The following is a 22,765-nucleotide window of genomic DNA, read 5'->3' on the forward strand; positions in this document are numbered from 1 at the left end:
TGATCATCTAAACTGATGCCGAAAAAGCTTTTGACAAAATTCAACACCCGTTTATGATAAAAACTCTCCAGAAAGTGGGCATAGAGGGAACCTACCTCAACATAATAAAAGCCATAAACGACAAACCCACAGCAAACATCATTCTCAATGGTGAAAAAGTGAAAGCATTTCCTCTAAGATCAGGAACAAGACAAGGATGACCACTCTCACCACTCTTATTCAACATAGTTTTGGAAGTCCTAGCCACGGCAGTCAGAGAAGAAAAAGAAATAAAAGGAATACAAATTGGAAAAGAAGAAGTAAAACTGTCACTGTTTGCAGATGACATGGTACTATACATAGAGAAACCTAAAGATGCCACCAGAAAACTACTAGATGTAATCAATGAATTTGGTAAAGTTGCAGGATACAAAATTAATGCACAGAAATCTCTGGCATTCCTATACGCTAATGATGAAAAATCTGAAAGAGAAATTAAGGAAACACTCCCATTTACCACTGCAACAGAAAGAATAAAATACCTAGGAAGAAACCAACCTAGGGAGACAAAAGATCTCTATGCAGAAAACTATAAGACACTGATGAAAGAAATTAAAGATGATACAAACAGATGGAGAGATACACCATGTTTTTTGATTGGAGGAATCAATATTGTGAAAATGACTGTATTACCAAAGCAATCTACAGATTCAATGCAATCCCTATCAAATTACCAATGGCATTTTTTACAGAACTAGAACAAAAAATCTTAAAATTTGTATGGAGACCCAAAAGACCCGGAATAGCCAAAGCAGTCTTGAGGGAAAAAAACGGAGCTGGAGGAATCAGACTCCCTGACTTCAGACTATACTAGAAAGCTACAGTAATGAAGACAATATGGCACTGGCCAAAAACAGAAACACAGATCAACGGAACAAGATAAAAAGCCCAGAGATAAACCCACCCACCTATGGCCAACTAATCTATGGCAAAGGAGGCAAGAATATACAATGGAGAAAAGACAGTCTCTTCAATAAGTGGTGCTGGTAAAACTGGACAGCTACATGTAAAAGAATGAAATTAGAACACTCCCTAACACCATACACAAAAATAAACTCAAATGGATTAGATACCTAAATGTAAGACTAGACACTATAAAACTCTTAGAGGAAAACAGGAAGAACACTCTTTGACCTAAATCACAGCAAGATCTTTTTTGACCCACCTCCTAGAGTAATGGAAATAAAAACAAAAATAAACAAATGGGACCTAATGAAACTTCAAAGCTTTTGCACAGTAAAGGAAACTATAAACAAGACGAAAAGACAACCCTTAGAATGGGAGAAAACATTTGCAAGTGAAACAACAGACAAAGGATTAATCTTCAAATATATAAACAGCTCATGCAGCTCAATATTACACAAACAAACAACTGAATCCAAAAATGGGCAGAAGACCTAAATAGACATTTCTCCAAAGAAGATATACAGATGGCCAAGAAGCACCTGAAAAGCTGCTCAACATCACTAATTATTAGAGGAATGCAAATCAACACTACAATGAGGTATCATCTCACACCAGTTAGAATGGGCATCATCAGAAAATCTACAAACCACAAATGCTGGAGAGGAGGTGGAGAAAAGGGAACCCTCTTGCACTGTTGGTGGGAATGTAAATTGATACAGCCACTATGGAGAACAGTATGGAGGTTCCTTAAAAAACTAAAAATAGAATTACCATATGATCCAGCAATCCCACTATTGGGCATATACCCAGAGAAAACCATAATTGAAAAAGACACATGCACCCCAATGTTCATTGCAGCACTATTTACAATAGCCAGGTCATGGAAGCAACCTAAATGCTCACCTACAGATGAATGGATAAAGTAGATGTGGTACATATATACGATGGAATATTACTCAGCCATAAAAAGGAACGAAATTGAGTCATTTGTTGAGACGTGGATGGATCTAGAGACTGTCATACAGAGTGAAGTCAGAAAGAGAAAGACAAATATCGTATATTAATGCATGTATGTGGAACCCAGAAAAATGGTACAGATGAACCAGTTTGTAGGGCAGAAGTTGAGATACAGATGAAGAGAACAAACGTATGGACACCAAGGGGGGAAAACCGCGGTGGGGTGGGGATGGTGGTGTGCTGAATTGGGCGATTGGGATTGACATATATACACTGATGTGTATAAAATTGATGACTATGAGAAACTTCAGTATAAAAAAAACCAAACAACCAAACAAAAAAAACAATTAATACTAAATTTTCTTTGGGTTATTTGTATGGAACTATGTTAATATAAATGTTTCAGACATTATATGAAATTTCTAAAAATCTTATATGTTCTGGTATAATGTTATAAGTCATAATTCTAGTTATTACTTTAAAGTGTATATCTCAGAAATAACTAAATTTCCTTGTCAATTGAATTATTATGAACTTTCATCAGATCTTTAACCGTGGTCATTTTTAAGTCTTTTCTCATTTACAGAGAGTTCTGGGTGTACTCTGATGCTTTTGCAAAAATGTTCCTATAAAAGGGTTTCATCTTCAAGGAATTCATGGAAAAGACTCTGACAAGTACAGGTTTCTGGTAACTGACTATACTGCTGAACGGAATGAATGAGCATTTTCAGAACTCTAATGGAAAACTGATGAATTCATAGAAGTGCTAACAAAAGATGAAGATCAAAAAAACATTAATTACAAGGGACGAGGGGAAGATGGCGGAAGAGTAAGATGCAGAGATCACCTTCCTCCCCACAGACACACCAGAAATACATCTACACGTGGAACAACTCCTACAGAACACCTACTGAATGCTGGCAGAAGACCTCAGACCTCCCAAAAGGCAAGAAACTCCCCCACGTACCTGGGTAGGGCAAAAGAAAAAAGAATAAACAGAGACAAAAGGATAGGGACGGGACCTGCACCAGTGGGAGGGAGCTGTGAAGGAGGAAAGGTTTCCACACACTAGGAAGCCCCTTCGTGAGCGGAGACTGTGGGTGGCGGAGGAGGAAGCTTCAGAGCCGCAGAGGAGAGCACAGCAACAGGGGTGTGGAGGGCAAAGCGGAGAGATTCCCGCATGGAGGATTGGTGCCGACCAGCACTCAGCCCAAGAGGCTTGTCTGCTCACCCGCTGGGGTGGGCGGGGCTGGGAGCCGAGGCTCAGGCTTCGGTAGGAGCACAGGGAGAGTACTGGGGTTGGCGGCGTGAACACAGCCTGCAGGGGGTTAGTGCACCACAGCTAGCCGGAAGGGAGTCTGGGGAAAAGTCTGGAGCTGCCGAAGAGGCAAGAGACGTTTTCTTCCCTCTTTGTTTCCTGGTGTGCGAGGAGAGGGTACTAAGAGCACTGCTTAAAGGAGCTCCAGAGACGGGCGCGAGCCGTGGCTAAAAGCGCGCACCCCAGAGACGGGCATGAGACGCTAAGGCTGCTGCTGCCGCCACCAAGAAGCCTGTGTGCGAGCACGGGTCACTATCCACACCCCCTCCTGGGGAGTCTGTGCAGCCTGCCACTGCCAGGGTCCTGGGATCCAGGGACAAATTCCCCAAGAGAACGCACAGCGTGCCTCAGGCTGGTGCAACATCACGCTGGCCTCTGCTGCAGCAGGATCGCCCCGCAACCCGTGCCCCTCCCTCCACCCGGCCTGAGTAAGCCAGAGTCCCCGAAGCAGATGCTCCTTTAACCCCGTCCTGTCTGAGCGAAGAACAGATGCCCTCTGGTGACCTACACAGACAGGCGGGGCCAAATCCAAAGCTGAGCCCCTGTGAGCTGTGAGAACAAAGAAGAGAAAGGGAAATCTCTCCCAGCAGCCTCAGAAGCAGCAGATGAAAGCTCCACAATCAACTTGATGCACCCTGCATCTGTGGAATGTATGAATAGACAAGGAATCATCCCAAATTGAGGAGGTGGACTTTGAGAGCAAGATGTATGATTTTTTCCCCTTTTCCTCTTTTTGAGAGTGTGTATGTGTATACCTCTGAGTGCGATTCTGTCTGTATAGCTCTGCTTCCACCATTTGTCCTAGGGTTCTATCCGTCCACTTTTTTTTTTAATGTTTTCCTTAAAAATTATTTTTTATTTTAATAACTTTATTTTACTTTATCTTTCTTTCTCTCTTTCTTTCCTTCCTTCCCTCCTTTAGACAACAAATCATCGCAAAATGAGGAGGTGGACTCAGAGAGCAAGATTTATGATTTTTCCCCTTTTCCTCTTTTTGTGAGTGTGTATGTGTATGCTTCTGTGTGAGATTTTGTCTGTATAGCTTTGTTTCCACCATTTGTCCTAGGATTCTATCTGTACGTTTATTTTTTTAATATTTTTTCTTAATAATCTTTTATTTTAATAACTTTATTATATTTTATCTTACTTTATTTTGCTTTATCGTCTTTCTTTCGTCCTTTTTTCCCTTCCTTCCCTCTTTCCTTCCTTCCTTCCTCCCTCCCTCCCTGCCTACCTCTCTCGCTAATTTCTTTCTTTGTTTGTTTCTTTCTTTGTTTCTTTCTTTCTTCCTACTTCTACTAATTCTTTCTTTTTACTTTTTCTCCCTTTTATTCTGAGCCGTATGAATGAAAGGCTCTTGGTGCTGCAGCCAGGAGTCAGTGCTGTGCCTCTGAGGTGGAAGAACCAACTTCAGGACACTGGTCCACAAGAGACCTCGCAGCTCGACATAATATCAAACGGTGAAAATCTCCCAGAGATCTCCATCTCAACACCAGCACCCAGCTTCATTCAACAACCACCAAGCTACAGTGCTGGACACCCTATGCCAAACAACTAGCAAGACAGGACCACAACCCCACCCGTTAGCAGAGAGGCTGCCTAAAATCATAAGTCCAGACACCCCAAAACACACCACCAGATGTGGACCTGCCCACCAAAAAGACAAGATCCAGCCTCATCCACCACAACACAGGCACTAGTCCCCTCCACCAGGAAGCCTACACAACCCACTGAAACAACCTTAGCCACTGGGGAGAGACACCAAAAAAACACAGGAACTACGAACCAACAGCCTGCAAAAAGGAGACCCCAATCACAGTAAGATAAGCAAAATGAGAAGACAGAAAAACACACAGGAAATGAAGGAGCAAGATAAAAACCCACCAGACCTAACAAATGAAGGGGAAATAGGCAGTCTACCTGAAAAAGAATTCAGAATAATGATAGTAAAGATGATACAAAATCTCGGAGATAGAATAGACAAAATGCAAGAAATATTTAACAACGACCTAGAAGAACTAAAGATAAAACAAACAATGATGAACAACACGATAAATGAAATTAAAAATACTCTAGATGGGATCAGTAGCAGAATAACTGAGGCAGAAGAACGGATAAGTGACCTGGAAGATAAAATAGTGGAAATAACTACTGCAGAGAAGAATAAAGAAAAAAGAATGAAAAGAACTGAGGACAGTCTCAGAGAACTCTGGAACAACATTAAACACACCAACATTCGAATTATAGGGGTCCTAGAAGAAGAAGAGAAAAAGAAAGGGACTGAGAAAATATTTGAAGAGATTATAGTTGAAAACTACCTTAATATGGGAAAGGAAATAATTAATCAAGTCCAGGAAGCACAGAGAGTTCCATACAGGATAAATCCAAGGAGAAACACGCCAAGACACATATTAATCAAACGATCAAAAATTAAATACAAAGAAAGCATATTAAAAGCAGCAAGGGAAAAACAACAAATAACACACAAGGGAATCCCCATAACGTTAACAGCCGATCTTTCAGCAGAAAGTCTGCAAGCCAGAAGGGACTAGCAGGACATATTTAAAATGATGAAGGAGAAAAACCTGCAACCAAGATTACTCTACCCAGCAAGGATCTAATTCAGGTATGATGGAGAAATTAAAACCTTTACAGACAAGCAAAAGCTGAGAGAGTTCAGCACCACCAAACCAGCTTTACAACAAATGCTAAAGGAACTTCTCTAGGCAAGAAACACGAGAAAAAAAAGACCTACAATAACGAACCCAAAACAATTAAGGGAATACGAACATACATATCGATAACTACCTTAAATGTAAATGGACTAAATGCTTCCACCAGAAGACACAGATTCCCTGAATGGATACAAAAACAATACCCATATATACGCTGTCTACAAGAGATCCACTTCAGACCTAAAGACACATACAAACTGAAAGTAAGGGAATGGAAAAAGATATTCCATGCAAATGGAAACCAAAAGAAAGCTGGAGTAGCAATTCTAATATCAGACAAAATAGACTTTAAAATAAAGACTATTAGAAGAGACAATGCAGGACACTACATAATGAGCAAGGGATCGATCCAAGAAGAAGATATAAGAATTGTAAATATTTATGCACCCAACATAGGAGCATCTCAATACATAAGGCAAATACTAACAGCCATAAAAGGGGAAATCGACAGTAACACATTCATAGTAGGGGACTTTAACACCCCACTTTCACCCATGGACAGATCATCCAAAATGAAAATAAATAAGGAAACAAAAGCTGTAAATGATACATAAAACAAGATGGACTTAATTGATATTTATAGGACATTCCATCCAAAAACAACAGAATACACATTTTTCTCAAGTGCTCATGGAACATTCTCCAGGATAGATCATATCTTGGGTCACAAATCAAGCCTTGGTACATTTCAGAAAATTGAAATTGTATCAAGTATCTTTTCTGACCACAATGCTATGAGACTAGATATCAATTACAGGAAAAGATCTGTAAAGGATACAAACACATGGAGGCTAAACAATACACTACTTAACAACGAAGTGATCACTGAAGAAATCAAAGAGGAAATAAAAAAATACCTAGAAACAAATGACAATGGAGACACGACAACCCAAAACCTATGGGATGCAGCAAAAGCAGTTCTAAGTGGGAAGTTTATAGCAATACAATCCTATCTTAAGAAACAGGAAACATCTCGAATAAACAACCTAACCTTGCACCTCAAGCAATTAGAGAAAGAAGAACAAAAAAAACCCCAAAGTTAGCAGAAGGAAAGAAATCATAAAAATCAGATCACAAATAAATGAAAAAGAAATGAAGGAAACGATAGCAAAGATCAATAAAACTAAAAGCTGGTTCTTTGAGAAGATAAATAAAATTGATAAACCATTAGCCAGACTCATCAATAAAAAAAGGGAGAAGACACAAATCAATAGAATTAGAAATGAAAAAGAAGTAACAACTGACACTGCAGAAATACAAAGGAAAATGAGAGATTACTACAAGCAGCTCTATGCCAATAAAATGGACAACCTGGAAGAAATGGACAAATTCTTAGAAGTGCACAACCTGCTAAGACTGAATCAGGAGGAAACAGAAAATATGAATAGACCAATCACAACCACTGAAATTGAAACTGTGATTAAAAGTCTTCCAACAAACAAAAGCCCTGGACCAGATGGCTTCACAGGCGAATTCTATCAAACATTTAGAGAAGAACTAACACCTACCCTTCTCAAACTCTTCCAAAATATAACAGAAGGAGAAACATTCCCAAACTCATTCTACAAGGCCACCATCACCTTGATACCAAAACCAGACAAGGATGTCACAAAGAAAGAAAACTACAGGGCAATATCACTGATGAACACAGATGCAAAAATCCTCAACAAAATACTAGCAAACTGAATCCAACAGCACATTAAAAGGATCATACACCATGGTCAAGTGGGTTTTATTCCAGGAATGCAAGGATTCTTCAATATACACAAATCAATCAATGTGAAAAAACAAATTAACAAATTGAAGGAGAAAAACCGTATGATCATCTCACTAGATGTAGAGAAAGCTTTCGACAAAATTCAACACCCATTTATGATAAAAACCCTGCAGACAGTTGGCATACAGGGAACTTTCCTCAACATAATAAACGCCATATATGACAAACCAACAGCCAACATCGTCCTCAATGGGGAAAAACTGAAAGCATTTCCACTAAGATCAGGAACAAGATGAGGTTGCCTACTCTCACCACTCTTATTCAACATAGTTTTGGAAATTTTAGCCACAGCAATCAGAGAAGAAAAGGAAATAAAAGGAATCCAAATGGGAGAAGAAGAAGTAAAGCTGTCACTCTTTGCAGATGACATGATACTACACATAGAGAATCCTAATGATGCTACCAGAAAACTACAAGAGCTAATCAATGAATTTGGTAAAGTAGCAGGAAACAAAATTAATGCTTAGAAATCTCTGGCAATCCTATACACTAACGATGAAAAATCTGAAAGTGAAATCATGAAAACACTCCCACTTACCATTGCAACAAAAAGAACAAAATATCTAGGAATAAACCTACCTAAGGAAACAAAAGACCTGTATGCAGAAAATTATCAGACACTGATGCAAGAAATTAAAGATGACAGAAATAGATGGAGAGATATACCATGTTCTTGGATTGGAAGAATCAACATTGTGAAAATGACTCTACTACCCAAAGCAATCTACAGATTCAATGCAATCCCTATCAAACTACCACTGGCATTATTCACAAAACTAGAGCAAAAAATCTCACAATTTGTATGGAAACAAAAAACAGCCCGAATAGCCAATGCAATCTTGAGAAAGAAAAATGGAGCTGGAGGAATCAGGCTCCCTGACTTCAGACTATACTACAAAGCTACAGCAATCAAGACAGTATGGCACTGGCACAAAAACAGAAAGATAGATCAATGGAACATGATAGAAAGCCCAGAGATAAACCCACGCACACATGGTCACCTTATTTTTGATAAAGGAGGCAGGAATGTACAGTGGAGAAAGGACAGCCTCTTCAATAAGTGGCGCTGGGAAAACTGGACAGGTATATGTAAAAGTATGAGATTAGACCACTCCCTAACACCATACACAAAAATAAGCTCAAAATGGATTAAAGACCTAAATGTAAGGCCAGAAACTATCAAACTCTTAGAGGAAAACATAGGCAGAACACTCTATGACACAAATCACAGCAAGATTCTTTTTGACCCAACTCCTAGAGAAATGGAAATAAAAAGAAAAATAAACAAATGGGACCTAATGAAACTTCAAAGCTTTTGCACAGCAAAGGAAACCATAAACAAGACCAACAGACAACCCTCAGAATGGGAGAAAATAGTTGCAAATGAAGCAACTGACAAAGGATTAATTTCCAAAATTTACAAGCAGCTCATGCAGCTCAGTAACAAAAAAGCAAACAACCCAATCCAAAAATGGGCAGAAGACCTAAATAGACATTTCTCCAAAGAAGATATACAGACTGCCAACAAACACATGAAAGAATGATCAACATCATTAATCATTAGAGAAATGCAAATCAAAACTACAATGAGATATCATCTCACACCAGTCAGAATTGCCATCATCAAAAAATCCAGAAACAATAAATGCTGGAGAGGGTGTGGAGAAAAGGGAACACTCTTGCACTGCTGGTGGGAATGTGAATTGGTACAGCCACTATGGAGAACAGTATGGAGGTTCCTTAAGAAACTACAAACAGAACTACCATATGACCCAGCAATCCCACTACTGGGCATATACCCTGAGAAAACCATAATTCAAAAAGAGTCATGTACCAAAATGTTCATTGCAGTTCTATTTACAATAGCCTGGAGATGGAAACAACCTAAGTGTCCATCATCGGATGAACGGATAAAGAAGATATGGCACATATATACAATGGAATATTACGCAGCCATAAAAAGAAATGAAATTGAGCTATTTGTAATGAGGTGGATAGACCTAGAGTCTGTCATACAGAGTGAAGTAAGTCAGAAAGAGAAAGACAAATACCGTATGCTAACACATATATATGGAATTTAAGAAAAAAAATGTCATGAAGAACCTAGGGGTAAGACAGGAATACAGACATAGACCTACTAGAGAATGGACTTGAGGATATGGGGAGGGGGAAGGGTAAGCTGTGACAAAGCGAGAGAGTGGCATGGTCATATATACACTACCAAACATAAGGTAGATAGCTAGTGGGAAGCAGCCGCATAGCACAGGGAGATCAGCTCTGTGCTTTGTGACTGCCTGGAGGGGTGGGATAGGGAGGGTGGGAGGGAGGGAGACGCAAGAGGGCAGAGATATGGGGACATATGTATGTGTATAACTGATTCACTTTGTTATAAAGCAGAAACTAACACACCATTGTAAAGCAATTATACTCCAATAACGATGTAAAAATATAAAATTAATTAAAAAAATAAAATAAAATGTGGCAATCACTAAAACCCCCCCAAAAAATTAATTACATTGGACTGAGTGAACTGATGAGGATGATTATAATTTTTGTGACTTCCTGTTTGAATAAAAAAAAATCCCACAAGGACTCACAGGCAAAAAATATACAAATCAATTTTCACTGCAAAGTAAAGGAGCTGTTACAGTGGAGGATTACTGGACTGAATGTCAATATTATGACATAGTATGAGTGTGCTTCATGTTTGGTAATTGCAATCATTGTTGGTTTTTTTGTGGTCATCCATTTACAATGCTTGGTGTCTGTTTATTTATCTCTTGTAAAAATGAAATACAGTGTGTGTGTGTGTGAAAAAAAAGGAAATGTAGAGACTTAAATGTAAGAGCGGACACTATAAAACTCTTAGAGGAAAACGTAGGAAGAACACTCTTTGACATAAATCACAGCAAGATCTTTTTTCATCTACCTCCTAGAGTAATGGAAATAAAAACAAGCAAATGGCACTTAATGAAACTTCAAAGCTTTTGCACAGCAAAGGAAACCATAAACAAGACAGAAAGACAACCCTCAGAATGGGAGAAAATATTTGCAAATTAATCAATGGACAAAAGATTAATCTCCAAAATATATAAACAGCTCATGCAGCTCAATAGTAAAAAGACAAACAACTCAATCCTAAAATGGGCAGAAGACCTAAATAGACATTTCTTCAAAGAAGATATACAGATGGCCAAGAAGCACATGAAAAGCTGCTCAACATCACTAATTATTAGAGGAATGCAAATCAACACTACAATGAGGTATCACCTCACACCAGTTAGAATGGGCATCATCAGAAAATCTGCAAACAACAAATGCTGGAGAGGGTGTGGTGAAACGGGAACCCTCTTGCACTGCTGGTGGGAATATAAATTGATACAGCCACTATGGAGAACAGTATGGAGGTTTCTTAAAAAACTAAAAATAGAATTACCATATGATCCAGCAATCCCACTACTGGGCATATACCCAGAGAAACCATAATTCAAAAAGACACATGCTCCCCAATGTTCACTGTGGCACTATTTACAATAGTCAGGTCATGGAAGCAACCTAAATGCCCATTGACAGGTGAATGGATAAAGAAGTTGTGGTACATATATACAATGGAATATTACTCAGCCATAAAAAGGAATGAAATTGGGTCATTTGTAGAGACGTGGATGGATCTAGAGCCTGTCATTCAGAGTGATGTAAGTCAGAAAGAGAAAAACAATTTTTTTTATTAACACATATATGTGGAATCTAGCAAAATGGTACAGATGAACCAGTTTGCGGGGCAGAAATAGAGACACAGATGTAGAGAATAAAAGTATGGACACCAAGGGGGGAAAGTGGTGGGGGATGGTGTGGTGGTGTGATGAATTGGGAGATTGGGATTGACATATATTCACTAACATGTATAAAATGGATAACTAATAAGCACCTGCGGTATAAAAAATAAATAAAATTCAAAAAGAATAAAGAAGAAAAAGAAAGAAGGAAAACCTACCATTTGTGAAAATATGGATGTACCTTGGGGGCATTATGCTAAGTGAGATAAGCAGGTAGAGGAAGACAAATATTGTATTATATAACTTATATGTGGAACCTAAAAAAGTCAAACTCATAAAAACAGAGTAGAATGAGTTATTTTCTAAGCATTAATTCCCTGAAGTACAGGATATAAACAATTTTTAGGACATAATGCTAAATTCCCTTTCATGCAAGTTGTACCAATATAACTATCACCAGCAGTGTATGATGATACAACCTTCTTTAATGCAAACCAGGTATTATTTTAGAAATTTTCCCTAATTTGATAGAAAAATGGTGATTCTGTTGCATTAATTTGCTAATAAGGTTGAATATTCTTTCATGTATTTATTAGTTATTTGTAGTTCCTCAATTGTGAGGCAGAACTGACTTAGTCTTTGGGATAGCAGGTAGTTCTGGAAAGCTTCCCTGGAGAAATGTCTAAACTGAGACCTAATGGGTTAAGCAGATATCATCCAGGCACAAAATACTTATCAACTACGAGGCGGAAAAAAAGCAAATTTACAGCAGAGAAATATGGCAGATACCACCTTAATGAAGCCATCAAACTTAACATGAAGAGTAATGGGACAAATCCACATCTTGTACTTCCTGATTATGTACTGAGGACACATCTTACCTCTGTGGTATTCTTGCCAAAAATGCATAGCTTGAAACAAATCACGAGGAAATATCAAACAAAATCAAATTGAAGGACGTTCTATAAAACAATCTTTAAAAATGCCAAGGTCATAAAAGGTGAGTAAAGTCTAAAGTATTATCAGGTTAAAGAAGCCCAAAGAGACATTACAACTAAACATAACATGTTATCCTGGATTGGATCCTGGATCATAAGGGTTTTCTTGTTTGTTTTTGTGTTTTGCTATAAATGATATTATTGGGACAATTAAAGAAATTTGAATGGGGCCTTTGGATTAAGTTGTAGTATAATGCGTGTTCATTTCCTGATTTTGATGATTGTATCATGGTTATGGGACAGTCTTTGAGGAAATTCACTCTGAACTATTTAGGAGACATGAGGCATCATGTCTGCAATTTACTCTCAACTGGTTCAAAAACAATAATGTGTATGTGTAAATAGAAAGAGAAAGCAGGGATTTCGCTGGTGGCGCAGTGGATAGGAGTCTGCCTGCCAATGCCGGGGGCTCAGGTTCGATCCCTGGTCCGGGAGGATCCCACATGCCGCGGAGCAACTGAGCCCGTGCTCCACAACTACTGAGCCTGCGCTCTAGAGCCCGTGTGCCGCAACTACTGAGCCCACACGTCACAACTACTGAAGCCTGCGTGCCTGGATCCCGTGCTCCGCAGCAAGAGAAGCCGCCACAAGGAGAAGCCCGCGCACCACAACGAAGAGTAGCCCCCGCTTGCCGCAACTAGAGAAAGGCCACGCACAGCAACAAAGACCTAATACAGCCCAAAATAAATAAATACATTAAAAAATAAATAAAGTGTATATCCCTTAACCCAATGGTTTCACTTTTAGGAATCTATCCTACAAAATTATTTGTGCAAGTTCACCAGGATATATGTACAAGGATCCGCACTAAAGCATTATCATCAACAAAGTAATTATTAAATATTGAAAAGAATGAATTAGATTACCTGTATGAAAGAGGATGTTTGGTTATGTTGTTCAGTGAAATGTGAGATTGTTGAATTTAAAAAATCAGGTTACATAGAGGTAAATAGAGTAGGGTTTAGTTTTTAAAAATAAGCTCAATATCTATATCACTTTGGTAATTAAAATACATAAAAAAGAAAATGGTTACCTAGGGAATATATATTTTGTGGGGACAAAGTTCTATATTAATTCAACCACATTAATTATATAGTTTAAATTTTCTATGAACTTATTTTTTTTTTTTTTTTTTTTTTTTTATTTTTTGCGGTACGCGGGCCTCGTACTGTTGTGGCCTCTCCCGTTGCGGAGCACAGGCTCCAGACGCCTAGGCTCAGCGGCCATGGCTCACGGGCCCAGCCGCTCCGTGGCATGTGGGATATTCCTGGACCGGTGCACGAACCCGTGTCCCCTGCATTGGCAGGCGGACTCTCAACCACTGCGCCACCAGGGAAGCCCTATGAACTTATTTTTGGTTTATTTTATCTGTCATAGCCTAGCAGTGGCTTTTGTTAAATTGTCCCTTTATAACTGTTTCTATTTTGCCTTGTATTTCTAATACATTTTGCTCTGTATTAATTGAAACTACATTCCAGGCCAGACTTTCTCATTGTAGGCTGTGCCTTCTATCTGGACCCTCTTTGTCCTCTTTTGTTCCATGTAATACTTTTTGCTTTGAATTCTACTTCATTTGAATTTACGTAGTCACCCGTACTCTTTTTTGCTTATTTTGGCCACACTTTGTCCATCCTTCTGTTTTTAATCTTTCTGTAGTAATTTGTCATCTTAGAGCTCTTAGAGGTGGTAGAGGTATAGACTGGATTTCCTTTCTTCGTTTTTTAAATCAATCTGTGCCTTTGCCTTTAGGTAGGGGAAACAAATCAAGCCATGTGTATTTATCATTATAATGGATATGTTTGATCCTATTCCTACTATCCTATTTTATGCCTTCTTGCTGTTTCCATAGATGAAAGCTGAAATTAAGGCAGCAGCAGTGGGAAGAAAGAGATGAAGCCAAGTGGAACACAATAATGATGATGAAGATATAGGGGATGCAGGAGAGTGAGGGGGGTGGAGGATTGAGAGATGGTTCCCTGATATCAAGCTTTGTCAACTGGTGTATGGAAGGAAAAAAAGCCTCCTTTTGTTTGCTTTTGTAGTGATAGAGATGATGAGTTTAGTTTAAGATATGTTTTCTAAGGTCTTATATGATATGTAAATAGAGATATGCTACAAAAGCAGTTGTGCATAAAAATCTGGAACTTATGAAAGAAGTCTTCACCTATATGTCCATAGTTATGTTGGAGACTCTGAATACTGCCTATGGTTTAAAAGACCAATTAATTTGATGATGGTCCACATTCATGTTAAGGCTTTATCTATGGCAAAGGTGTACCAGACTTCCTTATCCCACACTTGGTAAAAACAAAGCAAGGAAAATTACCTTTGCCATTCCAACTGAACTGGCATTCAATTCTGAGATTCCTTGGTTGGTCTTATCTCCACGTTCCCATATCCCGAAGTCCTGGCATAAAATAACCAACACACCATTATCAAATCATCACTACTAAACACTTACTAGAAATACAAACCTTGAATAAAAGGCACAAGTATTAGCTAACTGGCCATACATACGCTTGCCCACAATGCTTATTAAGGAGAGGCCAATGAGTTGGGTTCCCCCTGTAGCTATTTTCCCAGTAGTTTTAAATTCTATTGGGGCCTCCAAGAAGTTAGAAGATATCTTGACAGTTGATCAGGACTAAGAACTGTACCTTAGTTCATCTAAAGAGGTGCTTCTCAAAATTTTTCATCAAAGCAGACACCTAGGGGGTCTCGGAGACAGAGCCTAAACATCATCCAAATATTTTATCATAAACATCCAGTCTAATTTTACTCTCTATTGGCACTGACAATGTACCATGCACTTACCTATGCACTTTACACTATTACAGTTTCTTCCTTAATCTTTACATTTTATAGATGATGAAACTGAGGTGCAAAGAGAGGTCAAAGTGACTCACCCAAGGTCACATAGCTAATGAATAACAGAGCTAGGATTAGAGTCTAAGTGCTCCAAAGCCTACATTCTTAACCATAGTTCTATACGGCCTCTCGATAATACAAAGATAACATTTAAAATTACTTTTTAAAAACTTTTCATTTCCAAATAACTTTAGATTTACAGAGAAGTTGCAAAAATAGCAGTGAGTTCCCATACACCTTTCACTCAGCTTCCCCTAATGTTAATACCTGACATAACCACAGTACAATTGTCAAAGTGAAGAAATTTACATTAGTAAAATACTAGTAACCAAATTATGGACTTTACTAGGATTTCACCGTTTTTTCCCCCACTAATAGCCTTTTTTTTAAAGATTTTTTTTGATGTGGACCATTTTTAAAGTCTTTATTGAATTTGCTACAATATTGCTTCTGTTTTATGTTTTGGTTTTTTGGCCGCAAGGCACGTGGGATCTTAGCGCCCCAACCAGGGATCGAACCCGCACCCCCTGCATTGCAAGGTGAGGTCTTAACCACTGGACCGCCATGGAAGTCCGACCACTAATAGCCTTTCTATGTATTCCAGGATCCAATCCAGAATACCATGCTGCATTTGTCATGCCTCCTTAAGTCTCTTCCAATCAGTTAGTTTCTCAAGCCTTATCTTTCATGACCTTGACACTTCCTGAAGATTAGTGGTCATATATTTTATAGATTTCCCTCAGTTTGGGTTTGCTTGATGTCTTCTCTTGATTAGATTGAGGTTATGCATTTTTGGCAAGAATACTAGAATACTACAAACATTATGCTCCTTCTTAGCACATCGTATCAGAGGTATACGATGTTGATGTCATTACTGGTGATGTTAACCTTAATGACTTGGTTAAGGTGGTGTCTGCAGAGTTTCTCCGTTCTACTGTTACTATGTTTCTATTATACTATTGTGTTACTATACTACTTACAAGCATACCTCAGAGATATTGTGGGTTCAGTTCCAGACCACAGCAATAAAGTGAATACTGCAATAAAGCAAGTCACATGATTTTTTTGCTTTCCCAGTGCATATAAAAGTTATGTTTACACTATACTATAGTCTATTAAGTGTGCAATAGTATCATGTCTAAAAAACAATGCACATACCTTAATTTAAAAATACCTTGTTGCTAAAAAATGCTAACCATTATCTGAGACTTCAGCAAGTCATAATCTCTTTGCTGGCAGAGGGTTTGACACACTGCAAGGATTACCAGAATGTGACACAGAGACATGAAATGAGCAAATGCTGTTGGAAAAATCGCACCAATAGACTTGCTTGACATAGGGTTGTCACAAACCTTCAATTTGTAAAAAAAACACAATTAACTGTGAAGTGCAATAGAGCGAAGGAAGCACAGTGAAATGAGGTGTGCCTGTAATTAATAATTATCTTCAGAGAGATACTTTATGATTGTGCAAATATATTGTTTCTCCTCAAACATCCACCCACTAATTTAGCATCCATCAGTGAATTGTGCCTGTGACAATTATTACAGTGGTGATTTCAATGGTGATTTTCTAGTTCCTTCATTACCTCTACACTCATTAACTGCAATTCTTCTCTAAAGAAGAGTTATCCTTTCTCCCTCATTTATTTACTCAGCTATTTGCTTACATCAGTATGAACTTATAGATATTTAGGTTATTCTCTGGGTTGTAATAAAATGTTATCATTATTTATTTTGCTCAAATTGTTCCAGCTCTGGCCACTGGGAGTTCTTCTAGGTTGGCTCCTGTGCCCTTTTGACATGCTCCATTTTTCTGAACACTTCCTCACTTTTTGTCACTATAAGATACCCAAATACAGGCTCATCTCGTATTTTCCCTGCCCCAGCCCTGGAATCAACCACTTCTACAAGGAATCCTGGTTTCTTTTATTAGAGAATGATAGTTACATTCAAGACTTGGATGCTGGTCCTTATTGTCACTGTGGTGTCAGGCTTCTAGGCCCTCTCATTGAACAGAACTTAGAAATACCCATGTGCACACATGCATGTGCATGCACACACATGCACACACACCTATATTTATTTTGGTATTTACCTTAAATTACTTTTAATATCAAATCTTTGAGTCAAAAGATGGAGCTTCAGAAAGGTAAGCCATATTTATCCCATGGTGAGTCTCATCTGCCCCTAAACCCAGCTCTACCCTAGTCTGTGCAGCAAAGATTAGAGTATGAGAAGGCACAAATATCATTAATTCTACTGCTGCAACCCTTGGCTGCAACAGAGAGGTCAGAGAACACTGGCTTTTACCCTGGATCACAGCAGGCCTATGGTATCAGAAAACAAAGCAATCCATCAACAAATAATGTCTGTCTGCATCAGATATGTCTATGTTAGAATTATCCTTCTGGTAAATATGGAGTGACAGGTTGCAGATTTATCCTCACACCTGTAACAACTAAAAAACAACTAACCAAACTAAAACAACTAAACAGCTAAAAAAAAACTGGACTACTTATGACACAGCCATTTTCAATACAATGAACATCATGCGATGAAGAACAGCAAATCCTGAGAGAGATGTTAAATATATTATGACAATAAAAACCTACCTCATATGTAGTCATAAGAAAGAGTAACTATTTTTGTATAGTAAGCACTGAATCAATTTCTACAGATGATATTAAATACATGACTAAATTTTACTTCTAAGTAGCTAACTGACCCATAATACTCCTTAGCCATCTTGCTCCCATTAACCACAAACATTAAAATAAGACCACAATTTAGCCCCAGATTGCCCAATACATACCATGAAGTATTACAGAGTTTGAAAGGAACGAAAGCATTGCACCTTGACCCTCCTGCCTCTGTAAATCCCTTGGGGAAAGGCAAACAGAGGACGACAGAGCTTAGTAAAGAGGCTGAAGGCAATTTCTGCCAGAAGCGTTATAGATTGGTTCACTATGAGGGGCAGCATTAAGAGAAGGATTAGGTTGTTCAGTATTTTAAGAACATCACATGTTTAAAATTCATTCCAAAATGAGTACTTACAGCAGTTTTATATGCAGCTTCGATGTAAAACACAAGGTTCTGTATGAAATTAACTTCATCTAGGCTGTGGATGATATGAAGTCCTGAGGAAAAAGAGAATAAAGATATAGAGCTAGTCAATTATCACTACAGGCTTTACAGGCAGCCACAGTGACTAACTGACCCCCCAATACCAAATAATCCCACTCCCACTTAGGAATAATGGGAGACACTTTGATTCCTAAAGCATAAAAATAACACCACAAATCAGTCCTAGGCTACTCTTCAACTAAGTAAGATACCACCATGAAAGAATTTTTAATTGTTATTTGTAGGCTTTAATGGAAAGTATCAGACTCCTAATTCTACAGGTAACTAATTTGTGCTGTGTTTAAATATACAAACCTAGGCATCTGGAAAAAGAAAGACAAATATTTCAAAGAAGACTTGGAGGGAGTCTAAATACTAAGAAGTAGATAAAGATTATGATTTTAAGAACTCAAAACCATATTTTGGGGAGTAAAAATGATAATTATTCTAAATATAAGCTATATAAAGATAGGGCTTATAAAGAAAATGTTTTGCATGAATCATACCTTCAATTTTCAAAACAACCCTAAGAGGTGGGTACCTCTATTTTCTGCCTGAGGCTTAGAGAAGTTAAATATTTGCCTCAAGTCATGTAACTAATAAACAGTGGAACCAGGACTCAATTGACTATCAACTTCTGTTTCACTTCAGAGACTGAGTTCCCAACCAAGATGCTATACTGCTTCCAAATATGTACAATATGATCCATTTTTGTTTAAAAACTAACTCCTTTCCCCTCCCCTGCCATCAAGGGAAATACCAACAATTACACAGCGAAAGTTTTTCCCCCACCCAGGATCACATCACTCCCACCCTGCCAAATCTCCTCTCTGGGAGAAACCAGTCTTACCAGTTTCCTCCGTATCTTTTCAGAGATACATTATGCATATACAAAAATTATGCAAAGAGTAGTATACTATGCTGCACCTTGCCTTTTTCATATATAACTTGGAGACAATTTTAAATATATCTGCCTCATTTTTTTAATGGCTACATAGCATTCCACTGAATGGCTATTCATGTAGCCTGTTCCCTATTGAAAGACATTTAGGTTGTATCTAATCTTTTATCACTACAATCAATGCTGCAATGAATATCTGTGTATTTACATCTTTGTGTACATGCACCAGTATATCAAGGTAAATTCTTAACTGCTGAGTCACAGATTTATGCATTTTCCCCAACATTTTATTTTGAATATTTTCAGACAAAAAAATAAAAGAATTTTACATGGCACCTGTAGATTTTACACACCATCTGGACTCAACCACTAACATTTTACTGTACTTTTTAATCACATATATATCCATGCAACAGTCCACCTTATTTTTTGATACATTTCAAAGTAAGCTTCAAATATGGGTACACTTCCCTCTAAATACTTCACCACATGTACAATTAAATGTTGATGATCATCACCAAGTTATTCTGCAAAGAAGTTCCACAGTTTACATACCAACTAGCGCTGCCTGCCTTTTTCCAACACATTTTGTAAACACAGGCTTTAATAAAAGTTTCTGATCTTTACCATTCTAAAGGATGAGAAATAGAATTTCCTTGCACTTTAATTTGTAGCTTTTTTATTTTGAGTAAGGTTGTCTTTTCTTATGTTTATAAGCCAACTCTATTTCTTTTCCTATGAACTGTTTGTTTTTTCATGTCCTTCACCAATTTCTATTGAATTGCTGGTCCTTCTGTTATTAATATATTAATAAATATTAAGGAAATTAGACTTTTGCCCATCATATGTGTTACAAGTATTTTTCCTAGTTTGTTTGAACTTTGATTTTATTTACAGTATATTTTTCTTCTCAGAAGCTTTTATTAAAAAGCTTTATCCCATGAATGTTTCTAGTACTTTCCGTTTCTTTTTTTTGCATTTAAATCTTTGATCTATTGACAAATATCTTAAATCACAGAACTCTAACTTTAAAATTAAAAAGGACTATATGATTCAGATCATCAGATTGCAAACTCCTCCTGATCCGTGCCTCTGTCAAAACAGCAACCACAGCACAGGGCAGCATCAGCAGCAAAGGGTCTTTCTTGTAGCAGTAATGACCTATGTTAATTTCTTGGATAGAGAGGAAAAAAGAAAAGAGAGGTAGTAATATTGGACATCAGCTTCATAGCTTTATCTTGTCACCTCTGTGTGCCAAGGTGCTTGAACAGAGATTGAGAGAAGGCAGTAGGTGTGAAACTGGTTTTGTCCATCTCTTAGGCTCGTGTCACAGCTAACTAGTCACTATACCATATAAATGCCATATGTCTACCATTTGCCCCTTTGCTCATGATATTCTGTTTACACGGCTTTCTCCACATCTTGAAATCCTAACTGTTCTTTCAAGGCCCAGCTCAAATGCTATCTCCTCTTATGATGCTCTCATTGATTCCCCTCTTTGGTGCTTCACAGAATTTTATTTTTCTTACTCTTATGAACTTATTTTTTACTTGTACCATAGATAAATCTTTACCTGAATTTGAAGGAATTCTATTTACATTTGTAAGTCCCCAAAAGTATCTCACATAGCCCCTAAAAGTATCTCACATACTAATGTGAGTGGTATTAAACAATATTGAATAGTAGATGTTCAATAATTACTTATTGAATGATCTTAAACAACCCTGTTAACCACAGGAGAGGGACCTGTCTCTTGAAGCAAAGCCATACATGTAGGACCTGTGGTTCCTGTCCCTTCTATGGAGCCAAGGTGTTGCTTGTAGAACAGAGGATGCGGAGGTGAGACACACAGGTTAAATGAAGTAGGGCTTGGGTAAGGCTAAAGATGGCAGTGCCGTATAAAGCATACTAAAATATGTAGGGCTCGAGAAATGAGGCTGACTCAGTGTTCTACTCCACAGACTGACTTGCACTCACCTAAAATTTAGCCTTTCTCTCCCTTATTTTTAAAAACAATATTGAGATATAATTCGCATACCATGCAATTCACCCATTTCAAGTACATAATTCAATGGTTTTTAGGGTATGCAGAGTTCTGCAACCATCACCACAGTTAATTTTAGAACATTTTCATCAGTCCCCAAAGAAACCCTGTATCTGTAACATCACTCAACACTTGTCCCATCGTTCCCCTACCCCACCTCTTGCCGAGCAATTACTAATCTTCTTTATGTCTCTATAGATTTGCCTTAATAGATATTCATATAAATGCAATCATACAATATGTGACATATTATGTCTGGGTTCTTTCACTTAGCATGTTTTCAAGGTTCATCCATGTTGTAGCACATATCAGTACTTCATTTCTTTTTATTGCTAAAAACTATTCCATTGTACAGATATATCACATTTTATTTATCCAATGAGTAGTTAGTTGAGGGACATTTAGGTTGCTTCCATTTTTTTGGCTATTATAAACAATGCTGCTATGAACATTCATGTATGTGCACAAGCTTTTGAGTGAACATGTTTTCATTTCTCTTGAGTATATATCTAAGAGTGAAACTGTTAGATCATATGGTAACTCTGTTTAACCTTGTGAGAACTGCCAGACTGTTTTACAAAGTGGCTGTACTATTTTACATTCCCATAAGCACTGTATGAAGCTTCCAATTTCTCCATATCCTCAGAAACACTTGTTATTTTCTGTTTTTTTGATTATAGCCATCCCAGAGGGTGTGACATGGTATCTCATTATGGTTTGCATCTGCATTTCCCTAGTGACTTATGATGTTTAGCATTTTTTCATGTACTTAATGGCCACGTGACTATCTTTGGAGAAATGTCAATTCATATTCTTGGCCCATTTCAAATTAGGTTATCTTTTTATTATTGAGTTGTGAGAGTTCTTTATATACTCTAGATACAAGTTTCTTATCAGATATATAATTTGCAAATATTTTCTATCATATTGTGGGCTGTTTTTTTTACTTTCTTACATGGGCCCTCTGAAGCACAAAAGTTGAAAAACAAAAGTTTATCTTAAGTTGATAAATTCCAATTTATTTTTTCTTTAGTTGCTTATGCTTTTGGTGTCATATCTAACAGGGCCTTGTCTAACCCAACATCAGGAAGGTTTACTCCTATATTTTCCTCTAAGTGTTTGTTATAAACTTGAATTTGTTCCCCCCAAATTCACATGTTGAAGCCCTAACCCCCAATGTGACTGTATTTGGAGATAAGGCCTTTAAAGAGGCAATTCATTTTAAATGAGGTCATAAGGGTGGGGTCCTTATACAATAGGGAATGGTATCCTTATTACAAGAGACATCAGGAATGCACACACACAGAGAAAAGGCCATATG

General features: G+C 37.8%; 1 protein-coding gene across 4 annotated transcripts in view; it reads right to left on the minus strand.

Moving 5' to 3' along the window:
- Window positions 1-22,765, minus strand: part of PHKA1 (phosphorylase kinase regulatory subunit alpha 1) — a 148,501-nt gene that overhangs the window by 110,758 nt on the left and 14,978 nt on the right. For all 4 annotated transcript variants that reach the window (XM_032619579.1, XM_032619581.1, XM_032619580.1 and 1 more), the window contains exons 5-6: window positions 18,431-18,513; window positions 14,833-14,913 (exon numbers count right to left, since the gene is read on the minus strand). In XM_032619579.1, coding sequence (XP_032475470.1) covers window positions 14,833-14,913; window positions 18,431-18,513 — 164 coding nt within the window. The remainder of the gene's footprint in view (window positions 1-14,832; window positions 14,914-18,430; window positions 18,514-22,765) is intronic.

Source organism: Phocoena sinus, chromosome X, assembly GCF_008692025.1.
Source record: "Phocoena sinus isolate mPhoSin1 chromosome X, mPhoSin1.pri, whole genome shotgun sequence".
Classification (NCBI taxonomy): Eukaryota; Metazoa; Chordata; class Mammalia; order Artiodactyla; family Phocoenidae; genus Phocoena; species Phocoena sinus.